At 32.6% G+C, this 19946-nt stretch overlaps 1 protein-coding gene across 2 annotated transcripts in view; it reads left to right on the top strand.

Moving 5' to 3' along the window:
* Nucleotides 1-19946, top strand: part of CCSER1 (coiled-coil serine rich protein 1) — a gene marked incomplete at both ends in the record, with an annotated part of 1070022 nt that overhangs the window by 548945 nt on the left and 501131 nt on the right. The window contains one exon of one of the 2 annotated variants that reach the window (XM_079713142.1): nucleotides 8228-8287. The exons of the other annotated variant lie outside the window; for it this stretch is intronic. Coding sequence (XP_079569268.1) covers nucleotides 8228-8287 — 60 coding nt within the window. Of the gene's footprint in view, nucleotides 1-8227; nucleotides 8288-19946 lie in introns of those variants that run through there. 2 annotated transcript variants of the gene reach the window in all.

Genomic DNA, 19946 nt, shown 5'->3' with positions numbered 1-19946 from the left:
AAAACATTAAAGAACAAGCAATGTTTCAAACAAAAAGTCATAAAAACTACATTCATCCTCATCACTTCATTCCCATGTTATTAAATCTCACTCTTAATTAATCCAGTTCTTGCATTATTTCTGACAATTCTTACCTAGTTGGGTTTCATGATCTTAAAGTTATCAGGAATTTGTATTCTGGGGTGCTTGTTAGAGTCCTTTTCATGAATTTCCTTGAAGATTAAGCACTTTTGCAAAAGCATGAAAGTAAAATAATAACTGTCTGTAAATGACAAATACTTAAAAATAGCTACTGTTAAAGATCCGATGAGGGTGCATAACAATGCAATCGACAAGGAAATTTGCTTATGTGTCTGACATACATTTTAAGATAATAAATAGAATTACTTTATACCAGTATAGATCAGATTTCTAGGAATTTCATACCTCATACATTTGCTTAGCCAAAACCACATCTTACTTTCTTTGCAGTTGTTTCCCTTACTGTTTCTACTAGTTTTAATCACATTAATTAGAATTTTTAACCCTTATGAACTTTATAGTAAAAACTAAAAAGTAAGCAATTATAAACTGTATGTTACTACAGCATTCTTTATATTGGCAAATTAATTATTAATACATTTTATAATTTTAGAAGCATATGCTCCTTTTAATAGTAAAATCTTTTGACGTGGCACAAGAAATGTTTACTAACCCAAATGTAATTAGTTCCTCTATAATAGGAAGCCAAAAGTAGATAAGCTTATGTTCAATAATTGATGTTTAATATTTTATTTATTTGGAAATAATCTAGGTATTTAATAAATTTCTATCACTTAACTCAGCAAATTTCTAAGGATTGAAGTTACCAAAAGGATTTGGGAATCTATTTAAATAGATGTACCATAATACATAATTACTGCTGAAACATTCACCTAAAAACTCTTATCCTTTTTAAATCACTTGTTCTCAACAATGATGTTTAAACTACTCATGAAAACTTTTTGAGATATTTGACAGTCAGCCATCATCCTAAACTTTTCTTCTTTACAAATTTTGTTAACAGAGGTAATATGAACGTTCTTCAACTAGTAAACCGAAGTAGAATGAGAGTTGGATGTCTGCTTTATATTTAATGACACTGAAGACATGTCTATTTTAATTAAACCAACAAACTTCAACTAGCTTTATTTACTAGAGATCATCCAAGATTCTTTGGGTTTTTTTAATTGGATTAGTTTCTATGTTTCTGAGAGTTTTAGGAATACTTAATTGATAAAGCACTTATTTTAACTCAATTAAATAGAGCTCTTTTACAGATTAATTTTAGCAATAACACCTGGAGGTAGAAAAATATCACACATCTACAACATACATATATAGACATCTGTAAACATACAGATACAAATATATATCTTATAGCTTTCATTTTAAAATTTTAGCTATGAGTCAGGTACAATATTAGTACCTGACTAGTTTATAAGAGACTCACTAGTTTATAAGAGAACAGTTGGGTCCAAATTGTGTTTCTGGAAGTTTGTCCACTAAGATGGGTAAAGATTCTTTTTTTTTTCCTTTTTCCTACTAGTATTTGTGAAAGAAGAGACTTGGAATTTTTCATTTGCCCATTTTCCAAATAACTCCTTTTTTCTCTTTCTGATGAGAAACATCTCCCTAAAGTTTACATTTCAAGGATTGGTTCTTAGGTCCTAGAGAAGAAGGGGTAGAAAATTTTTAAGATGGGGTAGAAATTTTACATTTCAAAAACACAGAGTATCCAAGTTTTCTCCAGAATTGAGTTTTGGGGTCTATTTGCATATTATCGGAGGCCGCGAATAATTACTATTTAAACTTTCCTTATTTTTCTTGGGTGCAGGATAGTAATGTTACCAATGTCCTGATCCTTTTGCAAGCATTTTGAGACGAATAGGGGACCTTTGGTGGCGTGGGTAAAAAGGATAGGTGGACTTTGAATTGTTTCTAGAGCTGCAACTCTGGTTTTGAAAAGATTTGAAAAACAAAGTTGTTTCTAATTCCTCAAAGAATGTGGTTGTAGCCTAAATTATATCAAGGGACTGACCTGCCCATTAAACTACATTATTTTCAATTTGCTTTATATCAGGTAAAAGATTTCCAACTAAGATGGAAATCAAGATTTCTATATTCTGGAGCTTTAGGGTTTAATGCAGTATGCCTTTTTAAAATCTATATAAAGCATTCAACAAAGGCTTTACAATGCTCTCGTTTTTGTTTTTGTTTTTTTTTTTTTCCTGAGTGTACAATTCAACCTTAGACCAATTAACCTTATGGGGGAAAATCCTCTGCTATTGTTTCAATCAGCACCTGAACATCAGCCTCCAGCTGATCCATTTCCTGATCATTTGTAGGAGGGCCTGGGAGAAATTCTGGTCATCTGTTTCCTCTGTGAGGGGGTTTTCCCAAGAGGCCATCTAGTTTATCTGATAAGTACAATACAATCATGGGTGGGAAGAACACCGTTTAGCCACCAATCAGGGTTCCAGTGAATGTGACTGTGGATGTCCGCTGATCTTTCTAACTGTTCTCTAAATTTGATACTATCTTCTGAAAGTTGTGGTTAATGAGGCTTTGTAACTTCATCTTGTCAAAGGAGTCTGTAAGGCAAGCCATTTCAATTCTTAGTGTCCTCTTTTCAATCTGGTCTGTCCATAGTACCAAAAAGACAATTGTTAGAATGAGAGCTCTCTAAAAATTTTTCAAGTATAGAGGTTTTTCCAATTCAAAGGATTCATCATCTGGCCATTGACAAGTAGGATCTTATATATCTCAATAGCAACTCAAACCAATAAGGCTTTTTATGGCTTAACCATAGATGCAAGAGGCATCCCAAAAGAGTGTGCAAAAGCTGCAGCCATCACAAGATGTTGAAAATTCACTCCCAAAGTTAGCCTAAGAAAGCAAAGACCTTCATTGTCACAAGTGGTAAGAATGGTGTAGTGAAAATGCTGTCTCCAGTTTTCCGTGAGAACGTGTGATGCATTCAGTTACAGACCTGCTAATCTGTGACACCAGGCAGGTGCTACTAGAATGGGACTTTTCCAGCATTAAAGAGACAATGAAATTTGAGATGTCAAAGGCCCCCTATGGACTGGGACCCCTATGACAAACTCCCCTGGCAGCTGGTGGAGGGGAGGGGTCCGTGAGAATGCTGCTATTGGGCTGTCCACTAGATGCATGCCGACACATGCATCTTCTGACTGGTGGATCCCAGGGAGAATATTCTCACTGGTTACAAGGCCAAGCTTTTAAGGCATAGAATAAAATAGAAGGAAAACCTCTCTAGGCTATGGTTCTCCTCCTTATAACAAATGACAGAAAAGACAGAGATAAAAGCAAAAAATTACTATCTCTCTGGGAGGAAAGTGGATCAATATAAAACAAGAGTACTCATAAAAAAAATCTTTACCAAAGTTGCTATACCCAAGAAACTAATTCACGCAGGTATTTTCTCCCTTTAATCTAAATTTGGAAAGGAAAGGACAAGAAATGCTTACCTTCCTCTCTGAACCAGGCACTATAGAGACAGATCCAGGAGATCTGCCTTTGGTAAGAACTATTACCCTTAGCCAGCTTCTGCCAGTTTTCCAGAATCCCATCTGCACACTGCAGAGCAAGTATGGTGCCTCAGCAAGCCCCATCACGGGTCTCCAAACTGTAGGGGTAGAAAAATAATTTTCCCGCTCTCTGTCTAGGTTCTTGACTGAGTCTCCACTGTAATGAAACACATTAAGAGGAGAAAAACAAAAATTTCATACCATGTATATCTCCTGTATACATTAACTCCCTGAAATGGCCAAGCCAACACTTTAAATACCATCTCCAGCTAGAGACAAAAGAAACGTGTTGGGCAGTGGGGAAGCCAGTTATGGGAGGTTACCAGGAAAAACACAGTAAACAAGGGTAAGGTTGTTAGATTTAAGTCCATGCCTTCTCCACTGACAAGAGTTTCTAGAGATTTAGTCATCCTCCGCTGCCTGGTACAGAGAGGGAGACACTCTTACAAATGGAGATTGCCCTTATAAACGTAAATATCTCTTCCAAAGGGTAACTTTAGTCACTTTTCAGAGCTTCTCCTGTGTCTGCAGTTTCTTAAAAATAATTAACTCAGTGTAATATTTATTCCAAAGAGACATATTTTGGGGTGGCTAATTCTGTTTGCCTTCACTAACTTATATCGTCTGCCAATAAAAGAAGCAGTAATCATTTTAGGGAAAAAACATTAAAATATTAGATTATTAGTGTTTCAAAATAAAGATGTAAAGTGTTTTAATAACTTATAAATAACTGTAGAGAGGTAAAGAAAAAAAAAACTTACATAAATGTTTGGCTTCATACCAAATAGGAAAAGGAATTGGAATTTTCAGAATAATGTGTTACAGAAAGTTTCCTAAAAAAGAGCCACATGTAACATTAATGTCATGCTCTATAAAGTAAGAATATCAGAAAATTACACTCATGTGATGCCACATTTTTAAGATGGTGGTTAGAATTTTCCATGTATGTAGCTGAATTACTATAGAGAAAATTTATACCAAAAAGAGTGTAATTTGCAATTCAGAGTGTGTAAAGAGTCATAGTTCTTTACGTATCAGAATTACTTCAGATTTGTCATTATTTTATGAGCTTTGTGCTTATAAGTGGACTTACAGATTTGGATTGACTCCATCAAATTAGAGGAAAATTTGTCTAAGGGTTAGTCTAATACAGAGTAATTTTCAAAAAGAAAAATACTCTAAACAGGTTCAGTATTTTCTTGAATTAGAAAAGTATAACCTAGGGGCTTCCCTGGTGGCACAGTGGTTGACAGACCGCCTGCCGATACAGGGGACACGGGTTCGTGCCCCGGTCCAGGAGGATCCCACATGCCGCAGAGCGGCTGGGCCCGTGAGCCATAGCCGATGAGCCTGCGCATCTGGAGCCTGTGCTCCGCAACGGGAGAGGCCACAACAGTGAGAGGCCTGCGTACCGCAAAAAAAAAAAAAAAAAAAAAAAAAGTATAACCTAAAAATTGATGAGTTGTTTTTTTAGCCTAAGACTAGAATTAGAAATAATAGTGTTTTTCAATTTTAAGATTATAAGAAACACTTCATATTGCTCCAAAAATGCTACTTAAAAGTCTTCTTAATTTATGGGAAAGTTGCTACAAACTCCAATTTAGTCTGAAAGGATTAATTTTTCTTCTTTGAGGGAGCATCAATAATGACTCACTATTGGGACTTTCGTCACTATAAGACAAAAATTACTTGGTGTGAGTGTATATATTACTTTCTACTCTTTTAAAAGTTTTTCCCTCCATTTTGATTTTTATTATGTTAAAATATACAAACACTGAATCTATAGTATATCTATAAATATATTACATGTATATAAACATACATGTGTTTACATATTTTGGGCATTTAAAATGGATATTATTGTGCTGTAATATTAATAAATTTTTACTTCATAGTTTAAATGACTGAAAATCAATCATGTGACCTTTTAAAAATTTTTTACTTTTCTCAAGAGTTTTCCTTTTAAAGAATGGCATTGTCATATGCTATTACAATTTCGTATCGAGAGAAATTTTGAAAAATCTAACAAAATTGTACATGGTTTTATTCTCCATCTAGCAATACTATCTCTAGAAATTGACCCAGAACATACACATTCCTATATACCAAGTAGCATTTCTATAAGGTTTTCCTTTATGGGCATTATCTGTAATAGCTAAAGATGAAAACAACACAGAATTTCCACCAATAGGGGACTGTTTAGTACTAATGGCTCATTCACAGAATGGGGGCTGTAGACTGTATTAATAAGTGAAACAATGAAGGTGTAAAGCCGTTACAATATCAATATTCCCAGAGTGGTTAATCATAAAAAAGTACCCTATTTTTCAAATTACTGTTGTCTCTACAGACTAGTTAAGGGGAACCATTTATTCTCATTAGTTGAGCTTTAATATTTCCTGGTAATTTCCCCTCCCCTGCTGCGTGTTATACTAGCTAAAAAGGACAGAGAAGTATTGGGGCTTTTCCTCCTCACGACATGACAAGTATTAGAATATTATAAACTTTCATAGTAAGAGAAATGTTAGGATCGTATACTTTATGACATTTGTGTCTCTGAACATATTCAATGTATTATATTATTCCCTTCATTTTTCCTGACACTTTTAAAAATATTAAAGATATTAAATATTTTAGATATAAAGTATTAAAGATATTAAAAATATTTAAAAAATTAAATTAAATTAAAATATTAAATCTAATATTAAAATATTAGAGCTTTATTAAAAACATGAATGTCAGGAGTCATAAAATACACGGGAACACAGATTCTAGATTTCTAAAATTTATTTCCTCTGTCTTTTTACATTCATTCAACTAGCATTTGGGAAACAGGTAACCAAACACTGAGTATCTATTAAATGTTTATTAGCCTTAATGATTCTGAAGGCTTTTTTTTTTTAAAGAACATGTTTGGTTGGCAAATATGTATGTGCTTCTGTGTACAACATACAAGTAGAGCCCCGAGTTTCCTTTCATCTCAAGATATTATACCCTTCTTCATTTATACAGTCATTTTTAAAATAAAAGTAAAGAAAGGTATTCCAGGCACTGGGATTGTAGCAGTGAACAAGAAATAGACAGATTTTCTTTCTTCGTGAACCTCATATTCTAGTGGATGAGGACAGAAAATCAATTAGAAATAAAGAAATTGGTAAGTGAATTTCACACAGTGATGAGGGCCATGATGTAAATAAGCAGAAAGATGAGATTAAGAGATGACGTCAGGTGAAGTAGGAATACTTGTGTCTAGAAAGGACTCATCATGGAAGACCTGAGGATGTTGCTTTTGAGCTGTAACCTGAGTGATGGGTCAGCTGTTCCCAAAACTGGAACAAGCCTCTTAACAGGAAAAATCAGATTATGAAGAACAGTCACCTTCCAGTACTGCTTGCTGCTTTAGGACTGACTCACGTTAGTTTCGGTCTTGGCTTCCTACTTAAAGTCTCTACACATTCTAATCTATATATCTAATCTATATATGCACCACAGATAAATCTAAAAGAAATAAACACAAACACACAGCTTACACTGTGTTGTATTTCTACTTTAAAACTCTCTCTTAACGGCTCACTAAGGCTTAAAGGATAAAATCCACATTCCTCAAACCAGCGTCATAGCTGCTAAAGTTACATCCTTCCCTACTTATGCAATTTTAGCTCTAACTGTTCCCAAACATAAACCTTTTCTTCCACTTAAGCTGCTCCAACACAAATTGCTGTTTCTTGTCTCCGTTGTTGTTCAGTGTTTTGGTTTGTTTTGTTTTTAACTGTTTTATTTAGAATGCCCCTCCCCTATAATGTATCTCTCTTTTTAGGCCTGGCTCCACTCCCATTTGATTTGGCCACTCAAACTGGGAGTGATCTCTCTTTCTATAGAACAGTTTCAGCAGTTACTGGTCCTATATAACCTATCCTGTAGTTGTCAGTACTAGATATTGTTATCAGTTCTATATATTGACATATATAGCTCCTATGTATTGGCATAGAACTTACTGTCTTGTAGTATGGCTCATCTTTTCTATATTCATTTCTGTCTCTCCAACCGAATTCTACATGCCTTGGAGGCAGCTGCCATATTCTATACTTCTTGGACCCTATATTTCTTTTTATACACATTACCTGGACAAGGAGTTCCTTTTTTTAAAGGTGAAGTATTTTGAAATGTTTTAATTTCCTATCACATAAAACTGCACTAAAGTATAGAGATTTCAAAATAATAATTGCAACAGATTGAAAATTCTTTTGGAGCTTTTTGTGTTCAGGATGATTTACAAAAAGGAGAGCCAGATGGACTTACCTATTAATCATATAGTTTTTTGGAAATGAAGAATACATAAAAAGTTGAGGAAAACTCATTTTTTCACTCCACTTACAAAACCAGAGAAATAAAATTTTGCTAATTGGTCTTCACTCCTTCACCTTGCTTTTGGTAGTAAAGTATTTAATTGGAAGTTGGGAGCCTGGAAACATTACTAATATAAGTATTTTTATTAAGTTTTAATAGCAATTTTTACTGTTGGTCTGTGTTTTTTTTAACTTGTGTTTTTTTAATTTGTGTTTAAACATTTTACATCTTCATATTAAGTAAAATTTCCTTTCATTTTATTAATTTGATGTCATTCATTTGTTTATTTTTGTTTTCTTCTTTTCAAGGCCCTGTGGAATCCTACATGCACTGAAGTTTTATTTAAACCAGTACATATTTCAACCTAGGTTAAATCATTATTTGATAAGAAATGTATCACAAATCTGACATGCTAAATATGAAATCAGTTTTCCATTATTTCATGTGTTAGCTATTTCTCAGAGTATGTAATACAGAAATCTTTCCATTCCAGATATTTCACACGTTTTGCATTTGTACACAATTGCATAAAATATTAATGGATGTAGATTAAGCTAACATATTCCTACCTTATTGTATTTTTAAAACAAAAATAGACTTATTTTTAAATTGTCTCTATATGCAGCTATTCTGAAGTGTAATATTCCACTTGGCAGGACATATTTTTTGTTCAACCTTCTCATCCATGTCATTTGTCTCTCTGGTTATAGTCTGTTTAATTTCACCATATAGTCTATGCACCTTAAGTAAGTTTCAAAACAGTGCTTCTAGTTTTTCTCCCATCCTGGTGTGACAGTTCTTACCGAAGAACTAAGTTACCTCTGTTTTTCCCTTGCATTGAGATCAAAAGATGAAAACAGTATGTCTTCAAATGAAATAAATCATGAAGAGTCTTATTCTAACTGTAGAAAGTAAAAAAACTTACTTCTATCTCTAAATAAGTGAAGAAAGTTTTTTGGCTATTGACCTCATATTGAGGGAAGTCTGTTGAATGTGTCATAAAAAAAAAACCTGTCTCCTGGACTTGGCATCACTGCCTGATTTCTGTGTGTCCTTGTTTATTACCTTTCTGTAAGAGCTCACTTTAATTATCAAATGGCTGGGTAGCAACAAGGCACTCTTGAGTGTTGTAGTTTATTGCAAGGATAAGTGACAGAACCCAAAGGATGTCTCAGTGTTGTGGTGCAGGACAACAGAAGAGCCATAGAGCTAAGGAGAGGAAAGCAGGTTTTACTGAATTCCCTATATTATTTAAACAGGAAATGAAATAATCATGGTTAATGATGGTAACATTTAGAAATACGTTATAAAATTTCTTAAATTATTTGAATTATTATGTAACATACAATATGCATGATCAAATGTTGGGTTTAAACCATGGTATTAAAATAAAACTGTAAATATATTTATTTACTTGAAAACATTGTATGTGTCCTTGTTGACTTTGCTGCTTAAAACATCCTTTTATGATTCAAGGTATGAAAACATTTTTGTTTCTCTAACAGTTTTCTAGAGTTTATTCTTTTATTCTGTTCTTATCTCTTTCTATTTATTGTCTTATTTTAACATTTGAAACCCTTAAATGTAGATAATGTAAGAAATTCTATTACCTGCAATAAAGCACTCCTCTGATAAAGATTTTTATCAGCTTGAATGGTCAATATCATTTTGAAGAAGAAGAAAGAATTCAATTAAAGATATTTTGACTGGGATGCAAGGGAAAAAAGAAATGTATTAGCAAGTAGATTAAGTCAATAAAGAAAGGTCCTTCTTTCCTCAAAAGCAATGTAGCAAAAATTGTCAATACAGAAAAAAAGGCCACCTAACCTGAAAAGCTACCATTTTATGATTGCTCTTTAACACCAGTAAGACATTTCAGGCTGCGTCCTCAGAAACCCCCCCTTTTTTTTTCTTTCATGTAATTTTTCTTTTGTAATGGAATTGTGCTGAATATACATCAATGAACATATTTCTAGGTTAATAATTTTACTTTCATGGTGAAATATATTCAGACTCTTCAGAAATGTTTATTATGTAGTTTGTCCATTTAACTATTAAAATGTTTTACATTTCTTTGATTACATTAAACGTGAATTAAAAATATGGATTAATGGCATGGTTAGTTTTTAGAAAAATGTGCAAGAACCATTATAATTACTGCACTGTATTCCAAGGTGTAACAAAACTGAGGTTGATGATTGTTTCTCAAAGAAGTAGCAAGAAGCATAAAAGTATATCTGACATCTTCAAATAGTTCAGCATCAGTATTTATTGATGAAAGGAGCATTATGCTATACTATTATGCCTCCATATCTGTCTGAAATACCCTGACAATAATTAACTAAAAATAAGAGATGAACAGGCTTAATTATATTTATTTTCCAAATGAGTGAAGTGGAATTTGAAGAGGTTGAGTGACTTTCTCAAGTTCATGTAACTTTTCTAACAGACATTAAAGTTCTAGATTGTGCTGTAGGTGTTTCAGATCAAAAGTCATGATTTTGTTTTGTTTTCCTGATTTCAGAATACTGGTGGACTGCATGATTGCAAAATTCAATACAAATTATACATGGATTACATATGCAAATATATACACACTTGTATATTATACATGCATTATATATTATTAAAGGTTGAGTTTATCTTAAATCTGCATTATAGTCTAGGCTTAATGGTGATGATATAGATTTACTATGAGAATACCTGTCTAAGATGTATAATATATGAGCTAAGGAATTTATTTTATAATACTAAGAATTATTTTTTCAAATATAAAGAAGTGCTTAGAAGGAAAACCAGGAACAGTTTTACTAGATGTTTTAACAGTTATTAACATATATTTTATTTATATCTTGAATCATTTTGAAAATTTAATTTTTCATTCCCTGAAATGTATGCATGTTAAATGTTCTTTTTTATAATATTTTAAAATATAAGTCACTTATCATTCTTGGTTAGATTTATGACATATAGCTGTGTTTTAAATGATTTTTTAATGAAGACTCTAAAGTAAGTATATGTAACTATGCACATGTGATTTTTATGGCACACATAAAAACTCCCTTGCTGAAGTTTTCAAAATTGTTATTTTTCATAATTACCTAAATTTGATATTGTTTTAAATATTTGTTTATTTAGAAAACAAAATGTACTTTTCCATATTTAACTTGCTGCTAGAGGCAGGAAAGTCCAAATTTAACAACAGGATGCTTTTCATGATTTTGTGTTTTGTGCCTATATGTTCACACAGGACTCTCTAAATGCAGTTTTATCATATCTTAATTTCTTACATCTAATCACTCTTTCTAAAAGAAATCTTTGTCTTGGTGCTTTTTGGGGCAACAGTAATCACAATTATGATATGCTGGCATGTTTAAAGAAAAAACGAATACTAACATATATTTTCAAACACATCAGTTTCATTTGATGTATGTACTTGACCCAAGTCCACATGGCAATGATCGATTGACATTCATATCCTCCATTGAAAAGAACTGTTACTCTTGATATTAATAAGCATTAAGAACTGTTAGAATTTCCCATGCCTTCCAAGTGATGTCTGTTGGATATCTAAATTTGCATACATTTATACCATTAATTACAATGGAGTAGAGTAGGATAGGCTGTAAAATGGAGAAAAAATAAGAGATGTTAGCACTTTTCTTACTTTATTTTTTACTACAAACCAAACGTCTTGAGTATATTCATTGGGTGTTCTTTTAACTCTATTTTGTGAAAGCTTTTCTCCTCTTTGAATGCTGTATATTGATATACATATAGGAGGTTGATGAACAGGAGGATCAAATGATAATAAAATATTTTCTGGTAAATGTTCCTAATACCGGAAAACTATTTGTTGCATCATTAATTTATAAACATCATGGTCAGATTGTATACACATACACATATATGAAATAAGGAAACCCTTATTTTAAATTAGCTTCTTACCAATTTCCTTTTTTAAAGAGGAGGAAATTTGATGAAGTAGCATGAGTATTCCTAGGAAAGAAAGGGAAAGAGCAATGACAAATGTAAATGCAAAACGGATCCTGATGGAGAAAAACAACAAAGCAAGGGTAAAATGATTGTTGCATACTTCCCCTTAAGATTTAGTTTAGATTTTTTTTAAGCTTCCAATTTAAAATATATATATATATATATATAAGACTTAAAAGATGAAAGAAGTGTTCCCTCAGCCCTGTAAAGTAGAATAGCCAGTAGCTTAAACTTTGATAGTCTGGAAGCCTTGTGTATTAATACATTTTGAATATAATGACCAGGGAGAGTGAATAAATGTCATGCCTTTTTACTCAGGCTCTTCATGGAAGATTTCTTCTTCATAAAGTTGGCAAGATTTTTGACCTGGAAAGAGATTTATATGTACCTTTTTTTCCACTAAGAATACCAGAGTAAACTTGAAAGAACAAGTAACTTCTTTTGGCAGTAAATATGCTACACGGATTTTAACTTTCTCTGCATCATGGTTTATATATGTTTTAAGAAGTTACTGTGTTAATGTAGATTCAGGGTTTAATTTATATTACTAGTACAATTTTTATACAACTTTACGATTTTTTGGAGATCTTTATCATCATACTGCCATTTTGGTTGTAGCCACATGAATTTGAAGAATAGGATCCTGAAAATTAATGAGTAATCTCTGAAAATCTAACTTTTCTGTTTTAGTAATGCAAATACAACATAAGTAAAATATTATATATGCATAAACCCATACTCTATATTGTTTTTCTAATGCTTTTTATCATTGTGTAACCTTTAGAAGCCCAAAAAACCTTTAAATTAGCTGGATTTTTAAAAGTGAAAAGCATCTTGTAGAATGTGATGTATACATTGGAAATTTATTGCTAGTTTTTAATGAGAAAGAATATGCAATATCTGGTGAGCAAGCACAAAGGATCAGATGATCAAATAAGACTCACACAAATCATAGATCTTAGCCAATATCAAGCTTATACTAATCATTTCAAAGGTACTGGCCATCACGCTCCAGTGAAAGAGGGAAGAGTTCTGCCAGGTTGGGGACAGCTCTCCCAGTTCTTTTATCCCACTTTGGAATCCACTCTCTGATTCAAGCTAAGAGATCAGATTTCCAAGTGAGATTTTGTGGGTTACCTCACACAGCGGGAGAAATGTTTCATTGATGAAGTATCTTCATTTTATATCCCAACAATATGACATTCTTCAGGGAGCCATGTTCATACAGATTCTAAGTTTATTTACTCAAAGAAATCCTTAACCAGGGGCATACTGTTATAATTTCCATTGATAAGGACCCTCCTTCCAGCAGCTATTACTAGTTTATTTTCCTGGAGATCTAGTTTTTATGTTGGCAAGGTTAGAAGAAGTTACCTCCCTTCTTTTACTTCCGCTGGAAAAAAGCCAGTTGCTTTAACTCCCCCTCCTCACCTGATCCATTTCCACAGTTCATTCTGAAAGTGATATTGTATTGGAGTGGAATGAAGCCCAGTGTCCTGGATTTTTCATTTCTCTTTAATTGAAAGGAAAAGACTTTATAGAAAGTTTATCTGACCAAAATTGCACTTGTTTTGGGTTTCTCTTCTTTGTTTTCAATGTTTCAAAACAGTTTGAGGCAAGACTTAGGAGATTGCCTTTCCTGAAGATTATCTTTATGTTTCCCTTTATTTTTCACTTAAGGCAAGCGTTCGTGAATTGCAGTTTTTGAAAGTCAAGAAATGTGTGATTCAATTGGGGGAAAAATTTAAAATTCCTTAAAATAAAGTTTTTGTTAATTGACGTATGCTGTAATATACCACATAAGAGACGGTCAGTGTATTTAAATTTATATGTCATATTTAAAATTATAAATACTTGTTTTATTCTTTGTTTCCATTTGCTATTTATACAAAATTACTCCTGTTGGAACGATAATCCATTCAACTAATTGGAATAGAGTAAATTCTTTGTTTTCTTCTTTCAGTTATACTATATACCTCATTATGTATTTTATTGAATATAATATGTCTAGTTTTAAGATATTTGGGATGTGGGTTTATTTATGTAAAATCTCTGTTGTTTTGTATTTTCATCCATTTGGTATATATAAAAAGTATACTAGAAAAATTCCCATAAGAGAAAACACATACAAGAAAAACTGAATCCAATATCTGAAGCCTGATTTATCCGTTCTGCTGCTGTTCCACAAACAGACTGTGTTGTTTCTACCAAGTCTTAGTGCCTTTACTCACATCAGTCCCCGAACCTATAAAGCTGTTTCTTTTCTCTTAACTTGTTCACATGAAGAGGAAAACGACTTCCATATTCCCAGGATTCTCCAGGCATAATTAAATTCTACTCTAAATCATTCTGCCGTTTGATTATGCCTACCATTTTTTTTATTTTACTATGTGTCAAGTGCTGTTTTAAAGGCTTTACATGTTTTAAGTATTAATTCTTCACAAAAGCTTATGAGGGAGCTACTGTTACATGATACCATTTTGCAAGCAAGAAAGCTGAAATATAGAGAAGTTAAGAAATGTGCACCAAATTACATTACTAGAAAGTTAGTAGGCTGTGTTTAAGCCTAGGCCCTCTGGATCTAGAGCCTGCACTTTATTTTTTTTTTTGATTTTTTAATTGAAGTATAGCTGATTTACAATGTTATCTTAGTTGGAAATGTACACCATACTGATTCAATGCTTTACAGGTTAAACTCCATTTAAAATTACTGCCAAATATTGGCTGTATTCCCTGTCCTGTACAATATATCCTTGTAGCTTACAAGCTATACGTAGTAGTTTGTAGCTTTTAATCCCTTACCCTTATCTTGCCCCTTCCTCTTCCCTCTCCCCACTGGTAACCACTAGTTTGTTCTCTGTATCTGTAAGTCTGTTTCTTTTTTGTTATATTCACTGGTTGGTTGGTTGTTTTTTTTTTTTTTTTTTAGATTCCACATATAAGTGATATCATATGGTATTTGTCTTTGTCTGTCTGACTTATTTCACTAACATACACCCTCCAGGTCTGTCCATGTTGTTGCAAATGATAAAATTTCATTTTTATAGCCGAGTAATATTCCATTGTGTGTGTGTATATATATATATATATATATATGTATCATATATTCTTTATTGATTCATTTGCTGATGGACACTTAGGTTGCTTCCATATCTTGGCTATTGTAAATAATGCTTCTGTGAACTTTGAGATGTATGTATCTTTTTGAATAGCGTTTTCATTTTCTTTGGATATATGCCCAGGAGTGGAATTGCTGTAAAATATGGTAGTTCTATTTTTAGTTTCTTGAGGAACCTCCGTACATCCATGTTGGCTGCACTAATTTACATTCCCACCCACAGTGTACTAGGGTTCACTTTTCTCCACATCTCACCAACATTTGTTATTTGTGGGGTTTTTTGATGATGCCATTCTAGATGGTATGAGGTGATAGCTCATTGTGGTTTCATTTGCATTTCTCTGATGATTAGTAATGTTGAGCATTTTTCATTTTCATTGCCTATTGTTCATCTGTATGTCTTCTCTGTAAAAATGTCTATTCAGGTCTTCTTCCTATTTTTATTCAGTTTTGTTTTTTTGGGGTTTTTTGGGGGTATTAAGTTGTATGAGTTGCTTATGTATTTTTCATATTAATCCCTTATTGGTCATCATTTGCAAGTATTTTCTCCCATTCAGTAGGTTGTCTTTCTATTTTGTCCATGGTTTCCTTTGCTATGCAAAACCTTTTTATGTTTAATTAGGCCCATTTGTTTTTGTTTTTGTTTTTGTTTTTTTCGGTACGTGGGCCTCTCACTGTTGTGGCCTCTCCCGTTGCGGAGCACAGGCTCCGGATGCGCAGGCTCAGCGACCATGGCTCACGGGCCCAGCCACTCCGCAGCATGTGGGATCTTCCCAGACTGGGGCACGAACCCATGTCCCCTGCATCAGCAGGCGGACTCTCAACCACTGCACCACCAGGGAAGCCCCATTTGTTTATTTTTCTTTTGTTTCCTTTACCTTAGGAGACAGATCCAAGAAAATATTGCTGATTTATATCAAAGAGTGTTCTGCCTATGTTTTCTTTTAGGATTTTTATGATTTCTGGTTCATAGTTAGGTCTTTAATCCATTTTCAGTTTTTTTTTTTGTATATGGTATGAGAAAATGTTCTAATTTCATTCTTTTACATGCAGCTGCCCAGTTTTCCCAGCATCACTTATTAGCAAGACTGTCTTTTCTCCATTGTGTACTTTTGCCTTCTTTGCTGTAGACTAATTGACTGTAGGTGTGTGGGTTTATTTCTGGGCTCTGTATTCTGTTCCATGGATCTATGTGTCTGTTTCTGTGCCAGTACTATACTGTTTTGATTTCTGTAGCTCTGTAGTATAGTATGAACTCCACGAGCATGATGCCTCCAGCTTTGTTCTTTTTTGTCAAGATTGCTTTTGTAGTTTGGGGTTATTTGTTGTTTCATATAAATTTTAGTATTATTTGTTCTAGTCCTGTGAAAAATGTCATGAATATTTTGATAGAGATTGCACTAATTCTGTATCTTGCTTTGGGTAGTATGGCTGTTTTAATGATAATCTTCTAATCCATGAACATGAGATATATTTCCATTTCTTTACATCATCTTCAGTTTCCTTCATCAGTGTTTTAAGATTTACAAAGTATAGGTCCTTCACCTCCTTGGTTAAGTTTATTCCTAGGTATTTTGTTCTTTTTGATGCAATTTTAAGCAGGATTGTTCTCTTGCTTTTTCTTTCTGATAGTTCATTATTAGTGTATAGAAAAGCAACAGATTTCTGTATATTAATCTTATATCCTGCAACTTTACTGAATTCATTTGTTCTAATAGTTTTTCAGTGGAGACATTAGGGTTTTAGAAAACCCTAATGACATCATACAGTATGAGGCCATCTACAATTAGTGACAATTTTACTTCTTACCTTACAATTTGGTTGCCTCTTATGTTTTGTTTTGTTTTTTTTCCCTTGTCTGATTGCTGTGTCTGGGACTTGCAATACTATGTAAGTGAAAGTGGCAGGAGTGGGCATTTTTGTTTTGTTCCTGATTTTAAAGGAAAAGCTTTGCTTTTCCCCATTAAGTATGATGTTAGCTGTGGGTTTGTCATATATAGCTTTTTTTATGTTGAGATATGTTCTCTCTGTACCAACTTTGATAAGAGTTTTTATCATGAATAAATGTTTAATGTTATCATTTTTTTATGCATCTATTGCAATGATCTTGTGATTTTTATTCTTCCTTTTTTAATGTAGTGTATCACATTGATTTTTGGATATTCAACTATCCTTCCATCCCTGGGGTAAATTCCACTTGATCATGGTGCATGATCCTTTTTATATATTGTTGAATTCAGTTTGCTAACAATTTTTTGAGGATTTTTCCATCTGTATTCATTAGAGATATTGGCCTATAATTTTCTTTTCTTTTTTTTTAATGTTTGTCTGGTTTTGGTATCAGTTTGTTGCCTGGGTAATGGTCTCATGGAATGAATTTGGGAGTATTCCCTTATCTTCAGTTTTTTGGAATAATTTGAGAAGGATAGGTATTAGCTCTTGTTTATATGCTTGGTATAATTGCCCTGTGAAGCCATTCAGTCCTGGACTCTTACTTGTTGGGAGTTTTTTGATTACTTATTTAATTTCACTACTAATGATTTATCTGTTCAGATTAGCTACTTCTTCCTGATTCAGTCTTGGAAGATTATATGTTTCTAGAAATTTGTCCATTTCTTCTAGGTTCCATAAACAAAGATCAGTACTTTAAAATCTGATAAACTTGCTGTTTAAAATACTGGTCTTTGTTTATTATATTTTTTCAGAGCAATTATAATTATGAATAATCATACTAGTATTATAAACATAAGCAAATGAAAGGTACTGTATTTCCCAGTGGAGAGGATAACGACTAATATTTATTAGGTGCTACTGTGTGCCAAGCAATATTCTAAATGCTTTATGTGTTGTCTAATGTAATCTTAAACAAAAACAAGATAGATTCTATTATTCTCATTTTACAGAGGAGGATATTAAGGCACAGCAAGGTGATGTAAAATTCCCAAAGTGATACATACGAGTGATGAGAGAGCTGGGTTATGAATCCAAGTGGTCTTGATTCCAGAAGTCACCCCCTAATCACTTCAGTATATGGCACCCCCAATAGAATGCAATAAACTGAATCCATGGTTATGCTGCAGAAACAATTCCAAATTTTAGTGACTTCAGTATCTTTTATGTGTTTCTTTATTGCTCATGTCTATTGCTGGCCAACAGACAGCTCTCCGCCCTCACTGTAAGACTCAGGTTGATGGAACAATCTTCATCTGTTATGTTGCAGCCTATGAGAGAAAGAGTGTCATAAATTGCACAATGGGTCTTAAACTTCCACTCAGAAATGTCGTATGACGCTTCTCACATTTCATTGGTCAAAATAAATTAAGTTGTATAGTCACAGCTAGTAAAATCCAAAGGGCAGGGAGGACAAATCAGTCATATGCCCAGAAGTGGGAAAACCATGAAAAACTGGCACACAGCACCAATGACTACTATTACATCTTTCTTCTTTTCTCTGAAATAAGCTGGTTTTAATTAAAATGTGACAATTACTATTTGGTAAGTATGCTGACATAAACATCATTAGATTCCATCATAGTTTGCAGAAAAACGTAATTCAAAAACTTCTAATTCTGTAAGTGAATATCCCTCTGTAAAATGTTGTGTGTATATAATGCTGTCTCAATTTTTGACATATGACATACATATATTCCTTGTACCATATTCTTCAGATATATTTCAGTCATTTCACTAGATTTTGAAATATTTATTTTTAATAAAACATTTCTGTTTATAATCAACAATCTACTGAGTTGCTTAGCATTTGTTGATGTTACCACAGTAATATTCTAGCTTGTTTTAACTATTTTAAAATAAATGATCATACCCATATCTATAATAGAGAGGTTTTTTCTGGGCTACTTGATTCTAAGTATCAATTGTGTACTTGTCAGAATAATTCATAGTGACAGTGCTATTCCACCAACATTTTTTAGTCATTTACCTCCTTAAACCTTATCATTAAGCACATTTTTCCTCTGGAAGTATCTCTAGAGATTTTAAGTGACAAGTATAATATTTTAAATGTGTGAACAAAAATGACTTTCTTGTTCCCAAACAATATGCTATGCTTGACTCAGAAAGAGATAATTTGCATCAACTGAAACAAATAGGTTTCCTTTAATTTTTTCCCCTCTCATTTAATGTTAAAGCCTTACCAAATTATCTCCTAACTCATGTATTATATTTTCAACTTTTATGATGCAAACAATCACCTTCAGTTCCCACAATACACAATATACATTTTTCTTTAATGAGAAAATTATCTATTGAAACTTTAATTTGTAAACAAATCAATCTACATTGTTCTGCATGCCTTCTTTTTACTGTTTGAATATAAAGTGAAATTCTTGGTATTATTTCCTTCCAGTCTATAATTAATTTGTTGATTCCAATATACTAATTGAATCAAGCTATTTGTATTGTAAGTAAAATAGTTAGGTCAACATTCATTATATCAGTATGGTAGTTTGCATTACCAAAGCTATCATTTACTTTAGCTTTAGTCTAAATATAATAATAATATATATTTGTATATATATGAAATTAGGATTCTCACTATTTTAGACTTATCTTTTCCAAATTCATATTCAGAATATAGCAAATAATTATGTAAGTTGAAAGAGAGCATTAATCAAAATGTTAGGAATATATATTTTGTATTCTCAATATTTTATTCACATTTATACTTGTTTATATTTGTATCATACAAGATGAAAAGAAAATTTGTAAATACTAGAAGTATTATTGTTCTATGTATTCCTGTCACAGTTTTGAATTGTATCAATAGAATTTTTAAACATACAAATTATGGAAAGATATTAATCCCTTATGGAAAGATACTAATCCCTAATGTTTGTCAGTAATTAATTTTCTGTTTTAAAATATAGATTGACATTCTTAAGCAATTTTTATGC

The sequence above is a fragment of the Hyperoodon ampullatus genome (genome assembly GCF_949752795.1).
Source record: "Hyperoodon ampullatus genome assembly, chromosome: 1".
NCBI classification, from domain to species: Eukaryota; Metazoa; Chordata; class Mammalia; order Artiodactyla; family Ziphiidae; genus Hyperoodon; species Hyperoodon ampullatus.
The sequence above is the reverse complement of the archived record's forward strand: the minus strand, read 5'-3'. Positions and strand labels throughout refer to the sequence as shown.